At 44.8% G+C, this 27,159-nt stretch overlaps 2 protein-coding genes across 16 annotated transcripts in view; one reads left to right on the top strand and one right to left on the bottom strand.

Annotated features, from left to right (window-relative positions):
* Positions 1 to 27,159, bottom strand: part of TXNL4B (thioredoxin like 4B) — a 62,363-nt gene that overhangs the window by 18,319 nt on the left and 16,885 nt on the right. For 7 of the 13 annotated variants that reach the window (XM_077983764.1, XM_015126569.3, XM_028840486.2 and 4 more), the window contains one exon: positions 9,435 to 9,571. In XM_077983764.1, the coding sequence (XP_077839890.1) occupies positions 9,435 to 9,571 (137 nt within the window). Of the gene's footprint in view, positions 1 to 461; positions 1,076 to 2,873; positions 3,024 to 3,854; positions 4,119 to 7,737; positions 7,938 to 9,008; positions 9,572 to 27,159 lie in introns of those variants that run through there. The other 6 variants (XR_013410887.1, XR_013410885.1, XR_013410884.1 and 3 more) reach the window with 6 other exon arrangements.
* On the top strand, positions 461 to 26,977 carry HP (haptoglobin). 3 transcript variants are annotated; one of them, XM_077983755.1, is made up of 6 exons: positions 461 to 1,780; positions 20,728 to 22,052; positions 23,826 to 23,908; positions 24,214 to 24,315; positions 25,035 to 25,109; positions 26,044 to 26,977. In XM_077983755.1, exons 2-6 carry the CDS (start codon positions 22,006 to 22,008, stop codon positions 26,820 to 26,822), a joined length of 1,086 nt encoding a protein of 361 aa, XP_077839881.1. In that variant the 5' UTR covers positions 461 to 1,780; positions 20,728 to 22,005; the 3' UTR covers positions 26,823 to 26,977. The 3 variants fall into 3 exon arrangements, with proteins under 3 accessions (XP_077839881.1, XP_077839880.1, NP_001247704.1); XM_077983754.1 differs by lacking the exon at positions 461 to 1,780 and having other exon boundaries at positions 22,020 to 22,565; positions 23,270 to 23,908; NM_001260775.1 differs by lacking the exon at positions 461 to 1,780 and having other exon boundaries at positions 22,032 to 22,052; positions 26,044 to 26,953.

Here is a 27,159-nt window from a genome sequence, read left to right as displayed (position 1 = left end):
GTCAGGAGTCAAACAATTTAAAACAAATGGGATTACTTCCCTGACTGGGAATTGAACCTGGGCTACAGCCACAAGAGCACAGAATCTCAGCCACTAGACCATAGAGTGCAGGGCTTTTTATAAATCCTACAGGGGATCAAAAGCAGGCAGTTTGAGCATAAAAATTATTTTAGCTTTGTTTCAGATCATGTTTTTGCTCTTTAATTTTGTCAAGAGAATTTCTAAGGCTAGCCATGAAACTATTGTTTTTATATTTTAACTTAATCTTTTTATAAATACAAAGAAGGCATTTGTTTAGGATGAGAGATCTCTAATATATTTTTAAAATTTAGGAGGGTAATTTAAAGGATCTGTTTTCTGGCCATTGACATTTAGAATTTTCAATGGTGTACTCATTTCACAATCCAATAGCCTCTTTATGGAAAGTCCAGAATGTAATTTTCAGGTGTAGGGTAATTTTTTTTTTTTTTTTTTTTTTTTTTTTTTTTTTTTTTACCAGTTAAGAACAGGTGTTTCCTGGAAAGGGTAGAGAAGAGGTAATGCCAAATATCCCCCTACGCAAAAAGTTCACTCCCAGGAATAGGCGAAGTTGGCAAAAGACTCTTGTTGCCACAGATGGTCAGGATGATGGTGTTTGTACATATGCTGCCTCCAGCTACCTACAAGTCTGTGGGGGGTTGCTAGTCACAGACCTGTCAATCTGTGACACTGGGCAGACCCTCCTGGAATTGACTTCTCCAGTACTAACCAGGCAACAAGGGTTGAGATGAGAGAAGCCCCACAGCGACTTCTTTTCTTTCTTTCTTTTTTTTTGAGATGGAGTCTCGCTCTGTCGCCCGGTGCAGTGGCGTAATCTCGGCTCACTGCAACCGCCGCCTCCCAGGTTCCAGCGTTTCTCCTACCTCAGCCTCCCAGGTAGCTGGGACTACAGGCACGTGCCACCACACTCAGCTAATTTTTTGTACTTTTAGTAGAGACAGGGTTTCACTATGTTGGCCAGGCTGGTCTCGAACTCCTGACCTCGTGATCTGCCTGCCTCGGCCTCCCAAAGTGCTGGGATTACAGGTGTGAGCCACTGCGCCCAGCCCCCACAGTGACTTCTTAAGACAAACTCCTCCAAGAACTTGACATATTCAGAACAAAATGTGTGTTGAAGCCAGGCACTGCAGCTCATGCCTGTAATCCCAGCACTTTGGGAGGCCAAGGTGGGAGGACTGCTTGAGCCCAGTGAGGCAGAAGAATAGGGTCTGGAGATAGGGAACATAAGGCTGATTCACGCTCACTTCCTAGAACTAAATCAAATGGAGACACTTCAGCGATGACAGGAAATACCCTCTCCATTTACATAGGGCATACACTGAGTAAATGACTTTGTAACTTTACTTCATCCTCTTCATTTACATAGGACATACACCAGGTAATCAATGGAAACCTCTAGAGGGTATTGAAACCCCAGAACATTCTGTAACGGGGCTCTTGAGCCTCTGTGCTCGGCCCGCTCCCACCCTGTGGAGTGTACTTTCATTTTCAATACATCTCTGCTTTGTTGTTTCATTCTTTCCTTGCTCTGCTTGCACATTTTGTCCAGTTCTTTGTTTAAGACTCCAAGAACCTGGACACCTTCAACCGGTAACACCAGGAGTTCGGGACCAACCTGGGCAACACAGTGAGACCCTGTTGTTTTTTAATGTGTGTACTTTCATTGGGACAGGAAAGAAACCTTGTCTCTATAAAAAATTTCAAAACTGGCCAGGTGTGGTGGCAACCACCTGTAGTCCCAGCTACTCAGAAGGCTCAGGTGAGGGGACTGCTTGAGCCCTGGAGGTTGAGGCTGCAGTAAGTCATGATTATGCCACTGCCCTCCAGCCTGAGTGGCAGAGCAAGACCCTGCCTCCAAAAAAGTATGTTGATCGGAACGACAAACTGAGCAGTCTGCAGGGCTGGCTTGAGTAAGTGGGCTTCTAGGGGCTTAGGCTCCTGTTCTACCCCTCTTTGTGACAGAATGACACAGAAAGATGAAGACGAAGGAAAACACTATTTCAGTGAGGAAACGGGATCAAACAATAAATATTCATTACCAAAAACTACCAAAAAGCACACCAGAGTTCTATACCCCAAACTAGTCACACAAATCCTTTTCTCCCTGAATTAGTCAGTTCTCTGCTGCTAACAAAGACATACCCGAGACTGGGTGATTTGTAAAGGAAAGAGATTTAAAGGACTCACAGTTTCACATGGCTGGGGAGGCCTCACAATCATGGTGGAAGATGAAGGAAGCGCAAAGGGATGTCATACATGGCGGCAGGCAAGAGAGAGCGTGTGCAGGGGAACTCCCCTTTATAAAACCATCAGATCTTGTGAGACTTACTCACTATCAGGAGAACAGCACGGGAAGAACCTGCCTCCATGATTCAATTACCTCCCACCGGGTCCCTCCCATGACGTGGGGATTACTACAATTCAAGGTGAGATTTTTGTGGTGACACAGAGCCAAACCATATCACTCCCATTAATCGAGATTATGTAGAGGAGATAAACGGTTATTTTTTCCTGTCTGCTCAACTGGGTTTCACAAGAAGACAGGCTGGGAGCCTGACTGTTGAGGAATTCTCACCCTTTTGCCCGTTGTCAAGCCCTGGGTTCCCTTCACTGTGGCTTCTAGAAGAGCAGAGTGGCTTTGGTGAGCCTGCCCACAGCACCAAAACTGTAGGATCCAAGGGAAAGCTTCCCCTTTGCCTTCTGAAGGTTCACTGAAAAACCACCTCACAAAAGAGTTTTAGAAATGGCATACAGTTATCCACGTGCACACAGGGGAGAACCCCAGAGTGATTACCCCCTTCCTGAGAGAGAGAAAGCCTCAAGGAAAAACTCACCACTTCATGGAGGAGTGAGAGTATCTAGCTGAACAGAACTCAGGACCGGAATTGTGTGGGAAGTCAGACTCAGGAGGAAGGCACCCAGTTGTCTTCCATCTTGGAGGCCTGGAGGGGCTCAAAGGGCTTTTGCTGGTACCCTCAGGGTCCCTGCAATGTTCCAGGCAAAGAGTGGTGGAGAGATGGGAAAAATGGAGGTGGAATCCAAGTGGGGGAGCAGGGAGATACAGGGCTCTCTGTTTTAGGGTCTGAGAGTCTTTCAAGCTTTCGGAGACATGGTTAATTGTTCCGGTTAGTCTCCTTTAAAAATTTAGAGACTGCCAATTGCATTTGGAGCTTTCAAAAATGCTGATTAAAGGAAAGCCTCTGAGTGTTTTTGAGAAGTCGAGACTCCTCTTTGTTCTAATTGTGCGCATAGTTTAATTTAGATGCATCTCTCAGGTCGATCTTGTCTGGGGGCAAAATTTGACAATACCAATCCTTGGTAGTGATTAGTAATGTCCATGAACCAGGGGCACTGGTGGAGGACTTAAGGCTATATCAGGAAAGTGGTCCATTCCATCCAGGGGTGGGGCAGGAGGGCCCCCGGGGGTGTGCTATTGACCCCAGACTCACTGGGTATAGGATTGAAGTATAGACATTGGGGTCAGCCTTGTAAGATTTACCTCACCTCCCTGAGGCCCTGTTTTCTCAACTGTAAAAACAGTGGTTTGGCAGGTTCGATGATATGCTAACAGCAACTTTTTTTTTTTGAGACAGAGTCTTGCTCTGTCGCCCAGGCTGGAGTGCAGTGGCCGGATTTCAGCTCACTGCAAGCTCCGCCTCCCGGGTTCACGTCATTCTCCTGCCTCAGCCTCCCGAGTAGCTGGGACTACAGGCGCCTGCCACCTTGCCTGGCTAGTTTTTTTGTATTTTTTTAGTAGAGACGGGGTTTCACCATGTTACCCAGGATGGTCTCGATCTCCTGACCTCATGATCCGCCCGCCTCGGCCTCCCAAAGTGCTGGGATTACAGGCTTGAGCCACCGCGCCCGGCCAACTTTTTTTTTTTTTTTTTGAGACGGAGTCTCACTCTGTTTCCCAGGCTGGAGTGCAGGCAATGGTGCGATCTCAGCTCACTGCAACGTCTGCCTCCCAGGTTCCAGCGATTTTCCCGCCTCAGCCTCCAGAGTAGCTAGGATTACAGGCACTTGCCACCACATCTGGCTAATTTTTTGTATTTTTAGTAGAGACGGGGTTTCACCATCTTGGTCAGGCTGGTCTTGAACTCCTGACCTGAAGTGATGCACCACCTCGGCCTCCCAAAGTGTTGGGATTACAGGCATGTGCCAGCGTGCCCAGCCACAACAGCAACTTCTAAAAGGATGAATATTGGCTGGGCATGGTGGCTCACACCTGTAATCCCAGCACTTTGAGGGGCTAAGGTGGGCAGATTACTTGAGGCCAGGAGTTTGAGACCAGCCTGGGCAACATGGTGAAACCCCATCTCTACTAAAAATACAAAACTTAGCCAGGTGTGGTGGTGCGTACCTACATGTAGTCCCAGCTACTCAGGAGGCTGAGGTAGGAGAATCATATGAACCTGGGAGGTGGAGGTTGCAGTGAGCCAAGATAGTGCCACTGCACTCCAACCTGGCAACAGAGCAAGACTCTGTCTCAAAAAAAAATAAAAAGTAAAAGGATGCAGGCTGGACACAGTGGCTCAAGCCTGTAATCCCAGCACTTTGGGAGGCTGAGACAGGAGGATTTCTTGAGCTCAGGAGTTTGAGACCAGCCTGGGCAACATGGCGAAACCCCATCTCTACAAAATATACAAAAATTAGCTGCATGTAGTGGCGCGCACCTGTAATCCCAGCTACTTCAGAGGCTGAGGCAGGAGAATCGCTTGAACCCAGGGGGCAGAGGTTGCAGTCAACTGAGATTAGGCCACTGCACTCCAGCCTGGGCAACAAGAGCAAGTCTCTTTCTTAAAAAAAAAAAAAAAAAAAAAAGGATGCATATTATGTGCCTGTCACATTATATACTTATTAGGTGTGGGTGATCATGTAAATTTTGTGTGCCTCAGTTTCCCAATGTGTAAAATGGGAATAAGGACAGCACCAATCTCAGCGGGTTACTATGTGAATTAAATGTGAAGTGCTTACAATAGTGCTTAGCATATTCTAAATTTCTCATAAATGTTAGCTATTGTTTTTTATGTTTCTGATCACAAATAGGTCCTGAAAACAGATATTAGTATACCCATAGTTACAGATAAAACAAGTGCTTTGAGAGATTAAATAACTTCCCTAAACTATGAGGCTAGGATTCAACAGAACTGGCGCCCCCAGGGTATGAGCATCTCCTCCTGATGCAAGCTGTTGGCAGGAAGTGTAGGTGAACCTCTCCATAGGGCTGCTTGAGTGTCCTTACAACATGGCGTCCAGCTCCTCCAGAGTGAGTAAGCTAAGAGGGAGCAAGGTGAAAGCTACAGTGCCTTTATGACCTAGTCTTGGAAGTCACACATCATTACTTATGCCACATTCATTCTATTCTTATTTTATTTATAGAGACAGGGTCTTGCTCTGTCACCCAGGCTGGAGTGCAATGGCATGATCGCGGCTCACTGCAACTTCCACGGCTCAAGCAGTCCTCCCACCTCAGCCTCCTGAGTAGCTGGGACTATAGGTACATGCCACTAGGGCTCACGAAGTTTTGTATTTTTTTGTAGAGATTGGGTTTCACTATATTGCCCAGGTTGGTCTCGAACTCCTGGGTTCAAGTGATCCTCCAGATTTGGCCTCCCTAAGTGCTAGGATTACAAGCACGAGCTACTGTGCCCAGCCTCATTCTACTCATTGGAATAGAGTTGCTAGTTTAAGCAAAACTAAAACAAAACGATGCCCAGTTAAATTTGAATTTGAGATAAACAATGAATACACTTTTAGTGTAAGTCTATCTCATGCAGTATTTGGGACATACTTATTCTAAAATTTATTTGTTGTTTATCTGAACTCAAATTTCATTGGGTATCATATATCTTCTCTGGAAACCCTGTGTTAGAAGCAAGTCATTTTGTCCAGCCCACCACTCAAGGGAATGGCTTCCACTTTTGTTTTCTTTTTTTCCAAGCAAGCTGGTGAGAAAAATGTGGTGGCTTCCACTTTTGAAGGGAGGAATGTCCAATAATTTGTGGAGATATTTTTCAACCACCACAAGCAGGGTTTTGAAAAAGTTCACCTGGTTCTGGGGTCTGTGGATAATTGCATGCGAGCCTAACAGGATGAAGCAGTAGTTCAGGGACAAGCAAGGTTTTCTTCCAAATGGTCTTGCACATTTACCAGAAATCACACACATTATCTTATTGAAGCCTCAGACAGCTCTGTGGAGCAGGTGAGGGTGGCAATTACAATCCCCATTTTACAGTCGAGGAAACAGATTAAGCACCTGCTCCAAGGTGATATGGGCAGAAATGGTGGAGGGGGCAACAAATTCTCCCAATCTCAAGTCTGGCATTTGTTCTGCTCCACCCAGTCATGTCCTGACAGAGTACTGATGTCTCCACTACGTAAGATGTCTTAGATTCATTTTCTATCTTCTGTTGTGTTGTTATCTCAAATAGGTGATGGGATTTGTGGATCCTTGCAGCAGTGCTGGGTGATGACAGACTATCGGAGAAGCTGAGGCTGGAGGGCAGTTTTCTCTCCCTACATCCACAAGCTCTAAGATCCATCCTGGCTGAGACCATGGGCTTCAACCCACTCCTCAGACCCTTTGTGTTGACTGGTTCCAGAATACTGACAGGAACCTCACTCATTTTCACCAGAAGGCCATCAGCCTCACATGAGAAAGCTGAGGAACAGTCAGCACAAATAGATAATTACCCTCCTATAATTTGTATTATAAGGAATTTTAGGCTGGGCATGGTGGCTCATGCCTGTAATCCCAGCACTTTGGGAGGCCAAGATGGGCAGATCACTTGAGGCCAGGAGTTCTAGACCAGCCTAGGCAACATGGGGAAACCCTGTCTCTACTAAAAATACAAATATCAGCCGAGCGTGGTGGCACATGCCTGTAGTCCCAGCTACTCAGGAGGCTGAGGCAGGAGAACTACTTGAACCTGTGAGGCAGAGGCTACAGTGAGCCAGGATTGCGCCACTGCACTCCAGCCCGGGTGACAGAGTGAGACTCTGTCTCAAAAAAAAAAAAAAAAAAAAAAAAAAATTTAGATATACAGAAAATCTGAAAGAAATGGATATCCATACTCCTTCCACCTACACTCAGTAATTCTTACTATCTTTTCCCTGTTGGCTCTGCCAATCTTTTAGCCTATTTTTATTGTGTATTTTGATTCACTCCTAAGTACTTTGTAACCTGCATTATCTACGTACATGCTCCTATGTAACCATAATTCTATAATCACACATAAGAGAATTAACCATGATTTGCTAATGTCATCTAACACTGAGTTCATGTTCAAATTTCTCCTGTTGTATCCAAAATATCTTCCATATCCAATCAAGGCTCATCCATATGCCTCTTCAGTTTCTTTCTTTATTTTATTTTATTTATTTATTTTATTTTTATATTTTTTTGAGACGGAGTCTCGCTCTGTCGCCCAAGCTGCAGTGCTGGAGTGCAGTGGCACGATCTTGGCTCACTGCAAGCTCCGCCTCCCGGGTTCACGCCATTCTCCTGCCTTAGCCTCCCAAGTAGCTGGGACTACAGGAGCCCGCCACTACGCCTGGCTAATTTTTTGTATTTTTTAGTGGAGACAGGGTTACACTGTGTTAGCCAGGATAGTCTCGATCTCCTGACCTCGTGATCCACCCGCTCAGCCTCCCAGAGTGTTGGGATTACAGGTGTAAGCCACCGTGCCCGTCCTATTTATTTTTTGTGAGAGGGAGTCTCACTCTGTTGCCCAGGCTGGAATGTATTAGCACGATCTCTGCTCACTGCAACCTCCACCTCCCAGGTTCAAGCTATTCTCCTGCCTCAGCTTCCAGAGTAGCTGGCATTACAGGGGACTGCCACCACACCCAGCTAATTTTTTTTGTATTTGTAGTAGAGATGGGGTTTCACCATGCTGGCCAGGCTAGTCTCAAACTCCTGATCTCAGGTGACCCGCCCACCTTGGCCTCCCAAAGTGCTGGGATTACAGGCATGAGCCACCATGTCCTACTAGTTTCTTTTAATCTAGAACAGTAACCTCTCATGAGATCAGGCCACTTATCTTGTAGATGGCTGTTTTAGTCTGTTCTCATGCTGCTAATAAAGACATACCTAAGACTGGGTAATTTATAAAGGAAAGAAAATTGACTCACAGTTCAGCACAGCTGGGGAGTTCTCAGGAAACTTACAATCATGGTGGAAGGGGAAGCAAATATGTCCTTCTTCACATGGTGGCAGACCGAGAAGTGCAGAGTGAAGGTCGGGGGAAAGCCCCTTATAAAACCATCAGATCTCATGAGAAATCACTATCATGAGAACAGATGAGGGTAACTGCCCCCTGATTCAATTACCTTCCACTGGGTCCCTTCCATGACACGTGGGGATTATGGGAACTACAATTCAAGATGAGATTTGGGTGAGGACACAGCCAAACCATATCAGTGGTTCCATGTTCTGGATTCCCAGCATAAAGACATTTCCTGGGTTCCAATATAGTTGGGTGTGGTCCTGTGACCAAGTGCTATTCAATGACATATATGTGAAAGTATTGTGTGAAGTTTCTGGAAAGTCTGCTGCTGCCTGGAATACGGGTATGATGGCTGGAGCTCTGGCATCTATTTTAGACCTAAGGATCAGGGTCACCCTGCAAGGATGATGGAGGCAAAAGCTGGAAAGAGCTTAATGCTGCTGCCAATACCAGCTCTGTCTGCCTACTTCCCCACCCCTTTTACTTGAGAAAACAGAACCTTGTGTATCTGTGTGTGTGTGTTTTTTTAATTAAAAATTTAAAAAATATTTTTTAGACAAGGTCTCACTTGCTCTGTCACCTAGGCTGGAGTACACTGGCATGATCATGGCTCATTTCAGCCTCAATCTCCTGGGCTCAAGTGATCTTCCCACCTCAGCCTCCAGAGTATCTGGGACTACAGGTGTATGCCACCACACCTGGCTAATTTTTGTATTTTTTGTAGACATAGGGTTTCACTATGTTGCTCAGGCTGGGACCTTGTGTGCTTTAATCCCTGTTAAGTCACTTAGTCAAATTAAATCCTAGCTAATAAGCCAGATTGAGGTCTACTATCATTTTATATTTGCTTAGAAGAGATGTTATGTGCTTCCTACTTGGCTAAAACATGTTTCAGGATTTCTCTTTCCTCCAGGTGCAGATCTCTGGTCCCAACACACCATAAGAACATTCTGAGAGAATAATGTTACCTACCCTCTAGTCTGGGCCACCTATAATGTTGAATGAGTCTTGGCAGCCAGGGAAAATTTCTGTAAGAACCTTGTGGTTAGAAATGTAGGAAATAAAGTCACTGTGGCTTGTCACATGCAAGAGGACAGCAGGGGACAGGGGATAGTGGTGTGTGTGCAGGAACAGTGTGGGAATGATCTGGAATTTGTGAAATACCTTGGCAGCAATACAAGGACGAGGCTCCAAAGGGCAGGGCTTCAGGAGAGGAGATGGATGAACACTGCACTTCTTGCATTCCTGCCGGCCACGAAGAGGTTTCCTGAGTGCTGAAAACCCCATCTGGAAAGTGTCCCCTAGGAAACAAAACGAGTTCCAGTGTGTGAAGGTCACCTGGCTGCTGCACCACCTGCCACCCCGTTAATCACTTGAGTTGGTGGGTACAGGAACACAGCTGTGGGCAGAGGGTCAGAACACTTCCTGTCTGCCCCAGGCACGTGGAAGACAGTCTCCTGAGTAGTAACCTTGGCACTGCCTTGGCTATTTGAGAAGCTGGCCAGTTATTTCAGTCACTGGGTATTTGAGAAGCTGAGCAGCCTTTTGAGCTTCAACCATTCTCACAGTTGTTTAATTTGCAGTTCTTAAGGGATCTAGTGACACCTTCCTACCTCAGCAGAGCAAAAAATGTGGATCCCAGGTCTGGGAACCTAAAAGAAATCACTCTGAGTAGGTTAGAATTTCACCTCTATCCGAGACCCGGAAATAATCATTTAAAAATAGAAACGCATATATACAAATATCTAAACACACATACATATGTCTGCATGTGTATAGGGTTGGTCCACATTCATGTTCTTTCACTCCCTCATTCTTTCAGTCATTCACTGAGATGCTGAGTTTTCCAGCATCTCTCAGTCTCTCAGAAGAGACAAGCACAAACACAGCCTGCCAGCATCCAGTGGATCACACCCTACAACAAGCCCAGTGCCTCTTTAGTGGAGAGGGGATTTGCTTGGGGGCGTGGCAAGTTTATGCAAGTCCCTGATTTCTTGCACTGACTGCTCAAAAGCAGAGCTCCATTTAAATTCCATTTCTTCTGGAGAGATCTGTCCTATGACCAGGGTGGATGGTTCAACTCCTCTCTGCATCTGGCTGGCACCCAGGGCACTCTTGCCCAAATGCTTTGTCAGGTAGTTTCCTTGACCTATTTCCTAATGTGCTTTCCAGCCATGGCCCACGTGGTTTCTGTCTGCTCCAGTGCCCCCAAGGCCAACACAGGGGTCATGCTTGGAGACAGCCTCCAACTCTTTGCAGCCTCAGGCTTCTCCAGACTTGGGTGCCAATGCTTTAAGGTCTTCTTTATCCTCTTTGCTGGGCATCACTGCCTCAGTCATGGCTTAAATCTGATACACAAGGTTCTTAATGGGCTTCCATAGCCACGTAGAATTGACACCCTTAGCCTGGCTAATGTGGTTAGCTAGCAAGTTTGCTATCCCTTCCAGGTAAGAAATGCCTTAACCCAGCGAAAGATCTGTCTCCAGATGACTCTTAAAAGCGACTCTAATGGTGAGCCCTTGATGCTGATTATGTGAGGGAATCTTTTTTATTTTATTTTTGAGACAGGGTCTTGCTGTGTTGCCCAGGCTGGAGTACAGTGGCACAGTCAGAGCTCACTGCAGCCTCTCCCAGGCTCAAGTGATCCTCCCCACTCAGTCCCCTGAGTAGCTGGAACTACAGGTGCATACCACTATGCCTGGCTAACTTCTTATTTTTTTATTTTTTATTTGTGTAGAGATGGGTCTCCCTACATTGCCCAGGCTCACCTTGAACTCTTGGCCTCAAGCAATCCTCCAGCATGGCCTCCCAAGTGCTGGGATTATAGGTATGAGCCACTGTGTCCAGCCCATGTGAGGGAGTCTTGAAAATTCTGTGTAGTTCGTCATGTGGGAGAGGTAGCACCCCAGGGTGGCCAAGGGCTTGGCCTGGGTTTGAATCCTGCCTCCTCTCTTTACTAGCTGTGTTACCTTGAACGAGTTTCTCATCCTCTCTGTGCCCCACTTATAAAAAAATGGGGTTGTTAGATAATTAAAAGACCCAGTGCTTATGGGCTGTTGAAGAATTAAATGAATAAATACACAGAAAGCACACAGTACAGTGCCTGGCACATAGGACCCTCCCAATGTTACCTGTTGTTACTAGAAGTTGACTGGCTTTTCTCCTAAAGTACCTGCAGGGCTGGTTCTGCGGACAGCTTTTATGCTTCTAAGGGCTGGATCTTCTCCACTGCAGACAGAAGCTGACAAGACAGGCAGTACTTACTCGTGTTACAGTTTTTATTTCTGCCCCTACTCTGAACTCTTTGAAGGCAGAGGCTATGTTTATCACCCATTCGATTCAACCAACTGGACTGAGCCTCTGTTGTACGCCAGGCATTGCTGGGTATAGAGATAAAGGTGAATGAAAAAACACCAACGTGGTCCTACCTTGTTTCCCGGGTCCCATCCCACAAATGTAGTAGGTTGAAGAAATTGAGGAAGGTTGATATGAATTCTTTTGAATATAGAGCCAGTTTTTACACTCATACTAATGTCCTCATGCCTTTGACATCTGACTAGTTTCATGCTGGGAAAGGCAGCATTTCTTTGGAAGTTTTGACAGGCTGTATGGGTTTTCCACCTTGGTTGGTTGACTTTGCTGATAGGAAGCTGGTCTGAGGATAATTGATTTAGCAGCCTGGATCTTGGAAGTTCCTCATTTACAATCTGTCAAGGTTGATCCTACTTTTAAGAAGCTTTTACAAAGTTTAAAATATCAATGTGTATGGTACGAAATATCAATATGTGTGTCTGCCAATGGCTCAGTTTTGGAGAAGAGAATTGCTGACCCTAAGGGAGTGCAACTAGGAAGCAATGCCTATGTTCCAGGTACCGCGGGACCCTGTAGCCCCTGGTCCTGGTGACTGTGAAAAAAGGGAGAAATTCTAGAAATAGGTGTAATCATGTGAATGTCTTTGTTTAATTTTCTTATCAAGATAAACTGCAATTCTGAACAACATGTGCCGTTCTGAATTCAACACTCCACTCTCCATTCTGTTTGAAGGTCATGTATACTCCTGGGAAAATCCAGGGTTCTCATTTCATGGCTACTGAGGTATTTATTCCCACACTATTTAAATCAATTAAATAAAGTATCATTTACAGTAACATAAACATCAAATGCTTAAGAATAAATCTAATGAAAGAGGTGCCAGAGGTCTGTATCAATATGAACAAGGCATTAAAATTAAAGATAGCCTAAATAAATGAAGAGACATGCTATGTGCATTACTCGAAAGACTCAACAGAGTCAAGATGTCAACTCTCCCCAAAGTGATCTGGAGATTCAATGTAATCCCAATAAAAATCCCAGCAGGACGTTTTGTGAGAATTGGAAAGTCGATTTTAAAATTTACATAAAATGGAAAAGACCTAGAATAATCAAGACAAACTCTGAAAGAAAATAAAGTTGGAACACTTATAACACCAGAGAGCAAGATTTAGTATAAAGTTCCCATTCTTGGCCAGGTGTGGAGGCTCTTGCCTGTAATGCCAGCACTTTAGGAAGCTGAGCTGTGTGGATCACTTGAGCCCAAGAGTTCAAGTCCAGCCTGGGCAACGTGGCAAAACTACATCTCTACAGCTACAACAACAAATTGGCTGTGCGTGGTCGTGCATCCCTGTAGTCTGTTACCCGTGAGGCTGAGGTGGGAGGACTGTTGGAGTCCAGGAGGCTGAGGCTGCAGATCGTGCCTCTGCACTCCTGCCTGGGGGACTGTGAATATCCTGTCTCAAAAGAAGGTTCCCATTTGTGAACCCCCAAAATTGGAGACAGGTCTCAGTTAATGTAGAAAGCTTATTTTGCCAAGGTTGAGGACGCACACCCAACACAACCTCAGGAGGTCCTGCTATGTGTCCAAGGCGGCCAGAGCACACTTTGGTTTTATACATTTTAGGGAGACCTGAGACATCCATCAACATATGTCAGATGAACTTTGGTTCTGTCCGCAGAGGCGGGACAACTCTCAAAGCTGGACGGGGGGTGCTACCAGGTCGTAGGCAGATAAGAGACAAATGGTTGCATTCTTTTGAGGTTCTGATGAGCCTCTCCAAAAGAGGCAAAAGGATATGCATTTATCTCAGTGAGCAGGGGGGTGGCCTTGAATAGAATGGGGGCAGCTTTGCCCTACGCAGTTCTCTGCTTCACTTTTCCCTTTAGCTTAGTGATTCTGGGGCTTTAAGATAGTTTCCTTTAGCACATTATTATTATTATTATTATTAATTTAATTTTATTTTTTTTTGAGACAGAGTCTTGTTCTGTCACCCAGGCTGGAGTGCCGTGGCACGATCTCAGCTCACTGCAACCTCTGCCTCCCGGATTCAAGCGATTCCCCTGCCTCAGCCTCCGAGTAGCCAGGACTACAGGTGCCCGCCATCATGCCCGGCTAGTTTTTTATACTTCAGTACAGACGGGGTTTCACCATGTTGGCCAGAATGGTCTCAATCTCCTGACCTCGTGATACACCTGCCTCGGCCTCCCAAAGTGCTGGGATTACAGGCGTGAGCCACTGCGCCCGGCTCCCTTTCACACATTATTAAGACAGTATCACAATGGCTCCAGATTAGACACATAGACTAGTGGAAAAGAATAGAGGATTCAGGAGGAGGCTAACACATACATAATCACCTGATTTATAATAAAGATACCACTGCAATTCAGGGACAAAGGACGGTCATTTTAGCAAATAATATTGGATCGACTGCATGTCTATATGGAAAAAATGAACTTTTCTCTCATATCATATACCAACATTAATTCCAAATGGATCACAAACCTAGACTTGAAAGGCAAAACAATACACTTTTAGAAAAACATATAGGAGAATATTGTCACAACCGTGCAAACATTTCTTAATCAAAACACAGAAATCACTAACTATGAAATTTAAAAAACGGACAAATTAGGACTTATTTAAGATTAAGAACTTCTGTACTTCTGTTCATCAAAACACGAGATTAAGAGAATTAAAAGACAAACCATGGAATGGGAGAACATGTTTACAATACATTTATCCAAAAAAAGACTAGCATTCAGAATATTTTAGAAAAAGACAACAAATCTACAAGGAGAAGACATACTGTAAAGACGATATCTATGTGGTCCAACACAAATCTAAAACGTGCTCTACATCATTTGATATTGGAGAAATGCAAAATTAAAGCCATTATTATTATTATTAATCTTATTTATTTATTTTATTTATTTTTTGAGATGGAGTTTTGTTCTTTCACCCAGGCTGGAGTGCAGTGGTGCGATTTCGGCTCACTGCAACCTCCACCCCCTAGGTTCAAGTGATTCTCTTGCCTTAGTCTCCTGAGTAACTGGGACTACAGCCCCGTGCCACCAAACCCGGCTAATTTGTGTATTTTTAGTAGAGACGGGGTTTCACCATGTTGACCAGGCTGGTCTTGAACTCCTGACCTCAGGTGATCCACCTGCCTTGCCCTTCCAAAGTGCCAGGATTACAGGCTGAGCCACCGCGCCCAGCCTCCATTATTATATTTTACTACACACATGCAGAATGGCAAAACTTAAAAAGTATTGGCAAGGATGCAGAGCAACTGGAACTTTGATATACTGCAGATAGGAGAGTTTATTGGAAAACTGGCAGAATCTATTAAAGCTAGACATACGCCTATCCTATGACACAACCAGGTACATATCCAAGAGAAATGAGTGCAGGTAACCATCAAACGATATATGCAAGAATGTTCATAGCAGCTTGGTTTACAATAGTCCCCAGACGGAATTAATCCATATATCCATCTACAGGAGAATGGATAAATCAATTGTGCTTTAGTCACACAATGGAACACTTCTCAGCAATAAAAAAGGAACCAATGTGACAACATGGATGATTCTCACAGACATTATGTTGCAAAAAACAAGCCAGGAACCAAGAATGCCTACTATTTGATTCTATTTATATGAAGTTCAGGACCAGGCAAAAGTATTCCATCATGACAGATGTCAGGACAGTGGTTACTTTGGTAGGGGAAGGGTGCGGACTGAGAGGAACCCAAAGTAGTTTTCTGTGGTGCTAGAAATATTTCGTACGATACAGATTCATTGAGATGGACACTTAAGATTTGGTATTTTTAGTAAATGATGCTGGATCAACTGTACATCCATATGGAGTAAAATGAGTGTGGTCTCCCTACCTCACTTCCCTGTGTGTATGTAAGCTATTAATAACAGCAAAATTAAAGTACATGTGATACCTCCTTAAGTTAGGAGTGTAATACAGCATTTAAGATTTTTTTTTTTGAGACAGAGTCTCGCTCTGTCACCCAGGCTGGAGTGCAGTGACGTGATCTTGGCTCACTGCAACCTCCGTCCCCCAGGTTCAAGCGATTCTCCTGCCTCAGCCTCCTGAGTAGCTGGGATTACAGGCGCACACCATCACACCTGGCTAATTTTTGTATTTTTAGTAGAGATGTGGTTTCACCATGTTGGTTAGCCTGGTCTCAAACTCCTGACCTTGTGATCTGCCCGCCCCGGCCTCCCAAAGTGCTGGGATTACAGGCGTGAGCCACTGCACCCAGCCTAAAATGTTTTAAAGAGTTTGCTGCAACATGGAAAATGCCTACAACATTGGGTGATGTAGAAAGTAAAAAGTTTCTCTTCAAAATTTCCCTTCTTGTTAAAGAATAAATCACAAGTGTTAGAAATAATAGTTTCTTTTAAAAACTAACTTCCTTCAAGCCTCCTTGCTTTGTGCTAATAACTCTTTGTTAAGCCCTATCCTATGTAGCTGTTAAATATAAGAAAATAAATACATTCTATGTCCTTGTACTTTAACCAAGATGGTCACAGGCATGTCTCAGCTCGCAGCCTACGCCCCTTCCTTATTTGAGAATGTTATTACTTTTCTAAGTCTTTTCATAAGCAACCTCCTCTTTTCCTTTGTTTTCCTCTGCCATTACCTCTTTAGAAAAAGTTTTAAACCTTTAGCCGACCGGGTGCTGCCTAGACTGTGAGGTCCAGTACCAGCCAACGGAATCAGGACACAGCAGCAGGGTTCGGATGGGTCACATATAAATGTTTTTTACCTCCTTGCCTTTGTTCCATGTGCAATGGGCACCCTTTCTGCAGAAAGTAAAAATTGCCTTGCTGAGAGAATTAAATTTATGTTCAAGTCCTATTTCTTTATGGCACCGGGGAACAAGCATTTTGCATTTCTAACAGGTGAAAAGGGTAGACCAAAAAATTCTATCAAAAGAATGATCAAAATTATGTAAAAGTATGCACAGAGAAAATGTGGAGGGAAGTAACACTAAAGTGTTAATAGTGGCTATGGGTTGTCTTGAGGTGGTGAAATTATCGGAGACATTTTTTAAATTTTTTTTAATTTTTTGGTAGTTTACAAAATTTCAAGACTTTTGTAATGGCAGAGTGAACTTTTTGTTTTTTTGACACCGAGTCTCACTGTCGCCCAGGCTAAAGTGCAGTGGCACGATCATAGCTCACTACAGCCTCAATTCCCAGACGCAAGCAATCCTCCCCTCTCAGCCTCCAGTCAATTCCCAGGTGCAAGCAATCCTCCCCCCCAGCCTCCAGTCAATTCCCAGGCACAAGCAATCCTCCCCCCTCAGCCTCCAGTCAATTCCCAGGCGCAAGCAATCCTCCCCCCTCAGCCTCCAGTCAATTCCCAGGTGCAAGCAATCCTCCCCCCCAGCCTCCAGTCAATTCCCAGGCGCAAGCAATCCTCCCCCATCAGCCTCCAGTCAATTCCCAGGCGCAAGCAATCCTCCCCCCCAGCCTCCAGTCAATTCCCAGGTGCAAGCAATTCTCCCCCCGCCCCCCAGCCTCCAGTCAATTCCCAGGCACAAGCAATTCTCCCCCCTCAGCCTCCAGAGTAGCTGGGACTACAGGTGTGTGCCACTGTGCTTGGATAATTTTTTGTATTTTCTGTAGAGACAGAGTTTTACCATGTTGCCCATTTTATTCCATGTGGTCTCCAACTCCTGGGCTCGAGCAATCGACCTGCCTTGGCCTCCCAAAGCACTGGGATTATAGGCATGAACCACTGTGCCTGGCTGGCAGAGTGAACTTTTAAAAATCATTTTTTCCTTCTAAAATCAAAACTCTCCCCTTCAAGCTCCTCTGTCAACTGCTGTCCTGGCCTATTAATATTTCAAGCTTTCCTGCTCTTTCTATTCTCCCAAGAAAATACATTCCTGCTTTCCTTGGTGGAGTCTTCTGACTTGCTATCTCTCATCTTGACTTGTCCAATGAAAGAGAGAAGCCTTGGGACTGGATTCTGTTTCTCAAGTTAATGAAAGATGCCCAGGGCAGGAAGGCTGTGTGTGAATGCTCCCCTGTTGCCCAAGACAAGGGGTCAGAGTAATAGAGTTCAGGGTATGTTCAGAGGAAGAATGTGAATTTTCATGCACCTAGTGAGTAAACAATTGTTCTACAGCAGTGGTGAGAAATGGTTCATTTTAGACACCCTAGGAGGGCACCAGTCCGAGGAGGAAGTCCCTCCATTTCATAGGACCGGCGTTCTCCCCACTTCCCTGGGGACCCACAGAGCTGCAGAGATAGAGGCCATCTCTTCCCTCTGTGGAAAAGTAGCAGCAACTAGACAGAAAAGAAAAAAGAAGCCTGGGGCTGTGACATTTGCAAGACTCTAGAGAGAGGACTGTGAAAGGCTGAGGTTTGACAGTTTCTGTGGGGAGGAATGATGGACTGGATGAGCTGGGAGGGGGAGGAGGGCATGAGGATGCCATAGGACAGAAGTGTTCCAGTTTTAGTGGAATCCTTTACAGTCTACAGCGCAGGTTCTCTTTGGAAAACGTAGGGTGTAGCTCCCTCCTTCTGGCCATTGAAGGAAAAACTGGGTGGCAAAGCACAGGTAAAGACAAGCTGTGACAGAGGACAGCAGGAACCCAGGGACCTAGGGAGCAGAATTCTAATATCTTCACCCTAGATTCAGTCAGAGCAGCTATTTCCATCATTCCATACACCGGTTCTACTGGTTAACATTTGCTACCTAATGAGTCTTCCCCAAGCTTTGTAGCTTAGAAGAGTCGTCTTTTATTTAGCTTATGATTCTGTGGGTCAGCAATGTGGGCTTAGCTGGAGGTGGTTTTGGTCAGGACCAGTTTCAGCTGATCTTGGCAGGAGCTCACTCATGCACCTGTGGAAGGCTTCTGGGAATCTGGGGCTGGCTGGCTGTCAGGTGGGATGCCTGGGTTCTGCTCTATGGGGACATTTCATTCTCCAGCAATGGAGGAATAACTTGGGCTCATTCACAGGGCAGCTCCCAGATTCCAGGTGTTGTAAAAGCAGGCAAACCCCAATTCACAAGCACATTTCAAGACTATCCTTGTTACGTCTGCTACTATTTCAACATAGTCACAGAGCCAACCCCAGATTCCAGGGGTGGAGAAATGAGCTCCTGCTTATGACTGAAGAGTTGCCGTCTATTGCCTCGCACCTGCAAGGGTGGGAAGTTATGGACGCTTGAAATGTAGATTCTCACATCCCCATGCAGACCTACTGGATCCAATTCATGGAAAAGGGGCCTCTCACTATGTCCTTAGGATGAGTCCCTCCCTCCTTCATATTTTAAAATATTTTATTTAATACTTATAAAATATTATATGGGACATATATGTGTGGGCATATATGTGTTTTATTAAAAATAAAGCACAATAATATAATGTACGTTAATGAACCTACTACCCAGCCCAAAAGCTGGGTCATTAACAATTTATTTATATTTACCTAAGTGTCTTCCTCTTATACTTTCCTCTTACCTCCCCATGAGATGTAACATTTTATATTTTGGGTTTTCCATTCCAACAAGAAATTTAAAAACACAGTTTTGACTCTTTTGATATCTACGCCTGAGCAACATAGTGCTGAGTCTTGCTTGTTTCTTTCTTTCTTTCTTTTACTCCAATAAAGATAAGTTTATTTACTTATTTACTTCTTGAGTTTTTTGTGCTAAAATATTTATAACACAAAATTTCTGATTTTAACCATTTTGAAGTGTACAATTCGGCAGCATTTATTATACTAGCAATGTTCTGCAACCATTACCACTATCAGTTTCCAAAGTTTTTTCATCACCCCAAACAGGAACTCTGTACCCATTAAGCAATCACTTCCCATTTCTTGCTTCTCCCAGCCCCAAGTAAAGTCGAATCTACTTTTGTTTCTATGCATTTGCCTATTCTAGATACCTTATTATAAGTGGAATCAAGTAATATTTGTCCCTTTGTGTCTGGCTTCTTTCTCTTAGTATGTTTTCAAGGTTTATTCATGTTGTAGCATGTATCAATTTCATTTCTTTTTATACGTGAATAATATTCCATTGTATGTATATAATACGGTTTATCCATTTATCTGTGGATGGATGCTTGGATTGCTTCTACCTTTTGTGAAAATGCTGTTATGAACATTGGTGTACAAGTCTCCGAGTCTCTGCTTTTAATTCTTCGGGTTTATACCTTGAAGTGGAATTGCTGGGTCAGATAGCAATTCTATGCTTAGTTTTTGAGGAACCACAAAACTGTTTTCTACAGTAGCTGCACCATTTTACATTCTTACTAGTAAGGTAATGTACCAGGGTTCTAACTCTTCCACATCCTTGCCAACATTTCACACACACACACACACACACACACACACACACGATTTGTAGCCATCCTAGTAGGTTGTGAAGTGGTGTTTCATTGTGGTTTTGATTTGCAAATTTCTGTATTGACATTTTCCAATGGTGTTGAGTGACTTTTTTTTTTTTTTTTTTTTGAGATGGAGTCTCGCTCTGTTGCCCAGGCTGGAGTGCAGTGGTGCAATCTTGGCTCACTGCAACCTCTGCCTCCCAGGTTCAAGCAATTCTCCTGTCTCAGCCTCCCAAGTAGTAGCCGGGACTACAAGTGGATGCCACCACTCCTGGCTAATTTTTGTATTTTTAGTAGAGATGGGGTTTCACCGTATTTATATTGATCAGACTGGTCTCGAACTCCTGGTCTCAGGTGATCCACCCGCCTCGGTCTCCCAAGGTGCTGGGATTATAGGTGTGAATCACTGCCTTGAGTCTTGAGTATCTTTTTATGTGCTTTTTGGCACTTTATGTATATTTTTTGGAGAAATGTCTATTCAAATTCTTTCCCTATGCTTTAATTGTTTGTCTTTTTGTTGTTGTAGTAGGAAACACTCTGGATAATAACCCTTTATCAGATATATAATTTGAAAATATTTTCTCCCATTCTGTAGATTGTCTTCACTTTTTTTTTTTTTTTTTTTTTTTTTTTGAGACAGAGTCTTGCTCTGTCACCCAGGCTGGGGTGCAGTGGTGCGATCTAGGCTCACTGCAACCTCTGCCTCCTGGGTTCAAGCAATTCTCCTGCCTCAGCCTCCTGAGTAGCTGGGATTACAGGCAGGCATGCGCCACCATGCCCAGCTAATTTTTGTATTTTTAGTAGAGATGGGGTTTCATCATGTTGGTCAGACTGGTCTCAAACTCCTGACCTCGTGATCCGCCCACCTCAGCCTCCCAAAGTGCTGGGATTACAAGCGTGAACCACTGCGCCTGACCTGTCTTCATTTTCTTAATATGTCTTTTGATGCACAAACATTCATTCCAATGAAGCCCAATTTATCTAATTTTTCTTTGATTGCTTGTGATTTTGGTGTCATATCTAAGAATCCATTGCCAAGTTTTACTTGGTTTTGATGTCTGGAAGACTGCTATCATACTGAAGGTAATCTTCTGAAACTTGCACTTTTCTTTCAAAAATTATGTTTACAAGATTATCCATGTTCTTGCAGAGTTTATTCATTTTATGCTGTATGATATTCCATTATATCCACATACAACGCAGTATTGACCCTTCCCTCCTGTTGATGGGCATTTGTCTTGTTTCTAGTTACTTTGCTACTACATCAGTGTCACCATGATTATCCAAAAGTAATTCTCTTGTACACTCTAATTTAAGAACCACTAACCCTTTTTAACGAATAAATCAACCTTTTATCGAGTTGCTACTAAATTTCAATTGACTGGTACTTGGGATACACACAGGTGCAGACATTTGACTTAGACATACTGATTTGTCTCATCTGCCTATTTAGGCTAATCAACAGACTATAAAACCGTAAGAACCACTGCCATTGAGTATGGTCTGTGTCGGTCTACACTATAGCTTTAACTAGTTGTGTGATTTCTTGCAAAGAACAATCAGGGAAGACACAATAAACACATTTACTGATTTCAGGCTGGAGAGCTTTTAAGCAATAGGGAGATGTCCACACACAAGGTGGAGAAAATTACTGTGAAAAGGGAATTCTTTCTTTAGAGCCCCATCTAAGCTAGGTTGCAGAAATGTCTACAATGGGTTTAAAACAACTCAAAGTAAGGCCTTCTACAGCGTGAAAATCCTCCAAGATAAAGAGACTGATGGCTCCTGCTGCTGCCCTGTCGTGCTCAGTTGCTGATTTCGGGAAATACTTTGGCAGGTTCGTGGGTCACAGAGGTGCCAGGTTTCTTTGGGGTTTGTAATAGAACACCACAGGAAAATCAAGTGTGAAGCAAGAGCTCAGCTCTTAACAGGGGTATTGTTTGTGGTTTTGTTACTGGAAAAGATAGTGACCTTACCAGGGCCAAAGTTATGTAGATACAGGAATTACGAAATGGAGAAGGGGGAGAGGTGAGCTGGTGGCAGCATAAAAAGACCAGCAGATGCCCCACAGCACTGCTCTTCCAGAGGCAAGACCAACCAAGATGAGGTGGGTCCACAGCTTTCCCTCCTGCCTTTCCTCTGGTTCTTTATTTCAGTCTTCTTTGCGTACATTGGTAGAGATGCAGAAATAGAACAAAGAAACGGGCAAATGGGCTAAATTATAGTGAATTAAAGGGCTTAGTGTGTTAAATCTTCTCCTTTTCTGCATCCCTAGAAGACAGTGCTGTCTTTCCCAGGAGATGAGATTTACTCTCAGGAGTGTCTTTTTCCTTGAGGTTACATTTTTGTCTTTGTACGGGATGTCATCAGCTCCTGTGGTAGGCTTCCTGGCATTCTGAGTATATTAATTAGCAGATATTTTCCTCTTTAAAAATGTATAATAAGAAAGACTAATTGTAACATATTTGAATGACACATTAATTGACTAGTACCTGGGATATACACTAGTACCTGGGATACAACTAATTAAGGCACTTAGATCTTATAAAGACTTTTTGAAATGTTGAAATAACAAGACTAGATTTTTTTTTTTTTTTTTTTTTTTAAGGATTCTCGCTCTGTCACCAGGCTGGAGTGCAGTGGTGCGATCTCGGCTCACTGCAACCTCTGCCTCCTGTGTTCAAGTGATTCTCCTGCCTCAGCCTCCCGAGTAGCTAGGACTACAGGTGTGCGCCACTATGTCCACCTAATTTTTGTATTTTTAGTAGAGATGGGGTTTCACCATGTTGGCCAGGATGATCTCGATTTCTTGATCTCGTGATCTGGCTGCCTCGGCCTCCCAAGGTTTTGGGATTACAGGCATGAGCCACCACATCCGGCCTAGAAACTATTTTAATAGAAGCATTAGTGCCTGAATGGTCAGCATCTGTTAGCGAGATGGTGAACTGGCAGATGGCACCTGTGCGTCAATGCCCATGGCCACAGTCCTGCTTTTGGACACCAGTTCTCTTCCAGGTAACCTTCTGGCATTTTGGGGTTTGAGATACCATTTCCTAAAGATGAACTATCATAAAATACTAGAAATAACCATATGTTTAAAAGTATATATTTAAGGAGGCCGGGCACAGTGACTCACAAGGTCAGGAGATCAGACCCTCCTGGCTAACACAGTGAAACCGCATCTGTACTAAAATTACAAAAAATTAGCCGGGCATGGTGGCAGGTGCCTGTAGTCCCAGCTACCCAGGAGGCTGAGGCAGGAGAATGGTGTGAACTCGGGAGGCGGAGCTTGCAGTGAGACAAGATCATGCCACTGCACTCCAGCCTGGGTGACAGAGCAAGACTCCATCTCAAAAAAAAAAAAAAAAAAAAAATTGTGTATTTAAGGAAACTTTTATTATGGAAAATATCAAGAAGTAGAGGAATAGCATAAAAAGTCCTAAGTTCCCATCTCTGAGTTATCTACATTTTATTACCAGTATCTTTGGTGTGCCTGAGGGAGGTTTCTCTTTCCTGGAGGGCTCCTCTATTACTGCCAATGTACTTTCCTGAATGCAGCCAGAAACTGAGCCCCTACTCGCCCCACACCCACGTGCCTTCCTATCCCTCTCTGAAGCTTCTGCAGAATTCCCAGCAAGACAGAGCTTGCTGGAAGCTTGGCACGCTCAGAAGCTGCTAAAGCATGTGTCTGCGGGGGTGGGGGTAACTTCTTGGTCCTAACACATCCATATATCGATTTTCTTTCTGGCTGCTAAGTGGGAGGAGTGTGTGTGTAGGCATGTGTGCGTGTGTGTGGGTACACACATGTGTGTGTGGATGCATGCATGTGCTGTGAAGCAAGGAGACCAGCTTTCCACTCCTTCCCGTCTTCTCTCTGCAGTGCTCTGGGAGCTGTTGTTGCCCTCCTGCTCTGGGGACAGCTTTTTGCAGTGGACTCAGGCAACGATGTCACGGATATCGCAGGTCAGTCTTTGGTTGGGTAGGAGCGTGCATCCCGGGCGCCGCCGCATCCCCCTCTGACCCTCTCGGGTCTGCGCTCTCTCTCTGAGAACACCCAGCTGCCCCTTCTTATCTTGACCTCTGGGCTTTCAGGACCGTGAAGAACATTGGGGTTCCTGCCAGAAATGAGGGGAGCTTGTGCTTCCGTTGGCTTCTATTCAGGGTGGAAGGAGATTGATGTGCAGAGCAGCTTCCACTCATCTGACTTTTCATGGTTCACTGGGAACAATTTCCAAATAGTAAACTCTCTTGCTTCTCTCTCTTTGCAGATGACGGCTGCCCAAAGCCTCCCATGATCGCAAATGGCTACGTGGAGCACTCGGTTCGCTACCAGTGTAAGAACTACTACAGGCTGCGCACAGAAGGAGATGGTAAGACGTGGACAACTGTCTCTATGCCCTATGGGCGGTGCTGGGGTGATTCGCCAGAAAGTTCATTGCTCTCCTTGGAGCCAGGAGATTTAGATTCTAATAAGCCTTTTGTTGCCAGTAGCTGTGGCCCTTTGGGCAGACGAACTTTTGTCAGCCTCAAGTTTTCTGTTTTGTTAAGGGGAGGCCATGCCATGCAGCCTACCTATCTCAGAGTCAGATTTCCATCTCCAGCGGGAGATGTGGGAAAAGGAGGAACACTGATGACAATAGGTCACCCCCACCTAGTGAGTCCTGCTGTCCTGGCACTGCTCTAAGTGCTTCATATTTATTTACTCACTTAGTCCTCACAGTATCCCTCTGAATAGAGGTTATTGTTCTCACTTTGCTGATAAGGAAACGGAGGCACAGACAGGTTGAGTCTCTTGCCCAAATTCAGGCAGCCTGTAAGACGCAGTCAGGATTTGAACCCCGAGCCCTCCGTGTGCTGCCTGGCTGTGACCAACATGACCACAGTGTGTTCTGCTGGGCGTAATGGAGTCCACGCACTTAAGTTTCCAGCACAGCACTTTCTCCCTCCTCCTCATGTTCTCTCTCCTTTTCCCCTTCCTATTTGTCCCCTTTTCCTCTTCCTTTTAATTCTTCTCTTTAAATGCCTTCTCACTCTGCTCTGGGTGCAGACTTGACTTTGCCTTTGGCTCATTTCTTGCCTTTTGTTTCAGGAGTGTACACCTTAAACAATGAGAAGCAGTGGACAAATAAGGCTGTTGGAGATAAACTTCCTGAATGTGAAGCAGGTGGGTGCTGAGCACTTTACCAGTGCAGTCAGACTTCTGGGTGGGAACGTCCTAGAGGCACAGCCTTCCAGTACGGCTTCCTCTGAGCACACAAGAGCCAGGAGGAGGGATGTGGGAGAACCGCAGCTGGCCAGGGAGAGACTTAAGCAGTTAGGTGGTAACTCCCTAAGGGTCACTAAGGGTCTAAAGGTCTTGATCATTGGGGCCTGAAGGGCACTGGCTGAATCCACTGTCTACACTGCCCACAGATCAGGAGAGCCTGTGCATACAGAGAACCTGCTAGAGAGCCCTGGGTCTAAAGAGAAGCAAGCTCCAGGGAGAACAAGTCAAGGGATAACATACAATCTTAATCCATGGAAGCCTAGAAGGAGGCTGGACGTGGGCTGGGACTGCTGCTTCTCGTTATTAGCAGGAGCTGTTGTTCTCTCCTTTCCTTCTCGGAACCAGAGGCAAAGGCCCAGTCTCTTCGGCTCTTACTGGTGTGGAACTGCCAACCTGCCTCATAATAACTGCACTATCTACAAAATCTGAGCTCCAGTCAATGATGCTCTAGATTCCTCTTTCTTCAGAGATAATGAATTATTGTAGCTCCTAGCCCTTTCAATGAATTTCAGGGAATTGTGGAAATTCCTTTGTTGGGATAATTGTTTAAATATAATACAGTTCACCAGCCAGGGCTCAAAAATCTCAGTATTTCCCATTTCCTTTGTTAGAAAAGTGGGAAATAGAGCTTTTTGTAATGTAAACAATTAAAAAAACAGAATTATTTTAAAACTGCAACTATTGGGAATGAGATGAGCAGGCGGTAAGGGCAAAGCATTTAATTCTTTCTAGTTTACGCAGCAGTGACAGCCGCCCATGCTTTTACCCCTCTTTCTCAGATGGAAAGGCTCTTGCACATTTCCACTCACGAGTGTCTTGCTCTCCTTGACAGTATGTGGGAAGCCCAAGAATCCGGCAGACGCAGTGCAGCGGATCCTGGGTGGACACCTGGATGCCAAAGGCAGCTTTCCCTGGCAGGCTAAGATGGTTTCCCGCCATAATCTCACCACAGGGGCCACGCTGATCAATGAACAATGGCTGCTGACCACGGCTAACAATCTCTTCCTGAACCATTCAGAAAATGCAACAGCGAAAGACATTGCCCCTACTTTAACACTCTATGTGGGGAAAAAGCAGCTTGTAGAGATTGAGAAGGTGGTTCTACACCCTAACTACTCCCAGGTAGATATTGGGCTCATCAAACTCAAACAGAAGGTGCCTGTTAATGAGAGAGTGATGCCCATCTGCCTACCTTCAAAGGATTATGCAGAAGTAGGGCGTGTGGGTTACGTGTCTGGCTGGGGGCGAAATGCCAATTTTAAATTTACTGACCATCTGAAGTATGTCATGCTGCCTGTGGCTGACCAATACAATTGCATAAAGCACTATGAAGGCAGCACAGTCCCCGAAAAGAAGACACCAAAGAGCCCTGTAGGGGTGCAGCCCATACTGAATGAACACACCTTCTGTGCCGGCATGTCTAAGTACCAGGAAGACACCTGCTATGGCGATGCGGGCAGTGCCTTTGCCGTTCATGACCTGGAGAAGAACACCTGGTATGCGGCTGGGATCCTAAGCTTTGATAAGAGCTGTGGTGTGGCTGAGTATGGTGTGTATGTGAAGGCGACTTCCATCCAGGACTGGGTTCAGAAAACCATAGCCGAGAACTAATGCAAAGCTGGCCAGAGGCCCTTGCCTGAAAGCAAGATTCCAGCCTGGAAGAGGGCAAAGTGGACGGGAATGGACGGGATAAGATGTGGTTTGGAGCTGATGGGTGCCAGCCCTGCGTTGCTGAGTCAATCAATAAAGAGCTTTCTTTTGACTCATTTCTGTGTTGTGTTCAGTCTTGAGACTTCTTTATTCACTCCTTTATGGTCCAAGGTAGCCAGAAGGTATAGAGTCTACTGGGATTATGGAAGAGAACACCCCAAACCCATTGGAAATCCTGAAGGTGATACAAACTCTTCCGCCTTAGGGAATCATGCTCACTGACTGAGTGCCTATTGAA

This window comes from Macaca mulatta, chromosome 20 (genome assembly GCF_049350105.2).
Source record: "Macaca mulatta isolate MMU2019108-1 chromosome 20, T2T-MMU8v2.0, whole genome shotgun sequence".
NCBI classification, from domain to species: Eukaryota; Metazoa; Chordata; class Mammalia; order Primates; family Cercopithecidae; genus Macaca; species Macaca mulatta.
This window is presented reverse-complemented; position numbering and strand designations above follow the sequence as displayed.

Bases quoted from the DNA above. Each gene is read 5' to 3' on its own strand.
- HP (XM_077983754.1), top strand. From the start codon at position 23,770: ATGTGCTGTGAAGCAAGGAGACCAGCTTTCCACTCCTTCCCGTCTTCT. The intron at 24,316-25,034 runs GTAAGACGTGGA...CTTTTGTTTCAG, and splicing joins GCTGCGCACAGAAGGAGATG to GAGTGTACACCTTAAACAAT. The intron at 25,110-26,043 runs GTGGGTGCTGAG...TCTCCTTGACAG, and splicing joins ACTTCCTGAATGTGAAGCAG to TATGTGGGAAGCCCAAGAAT.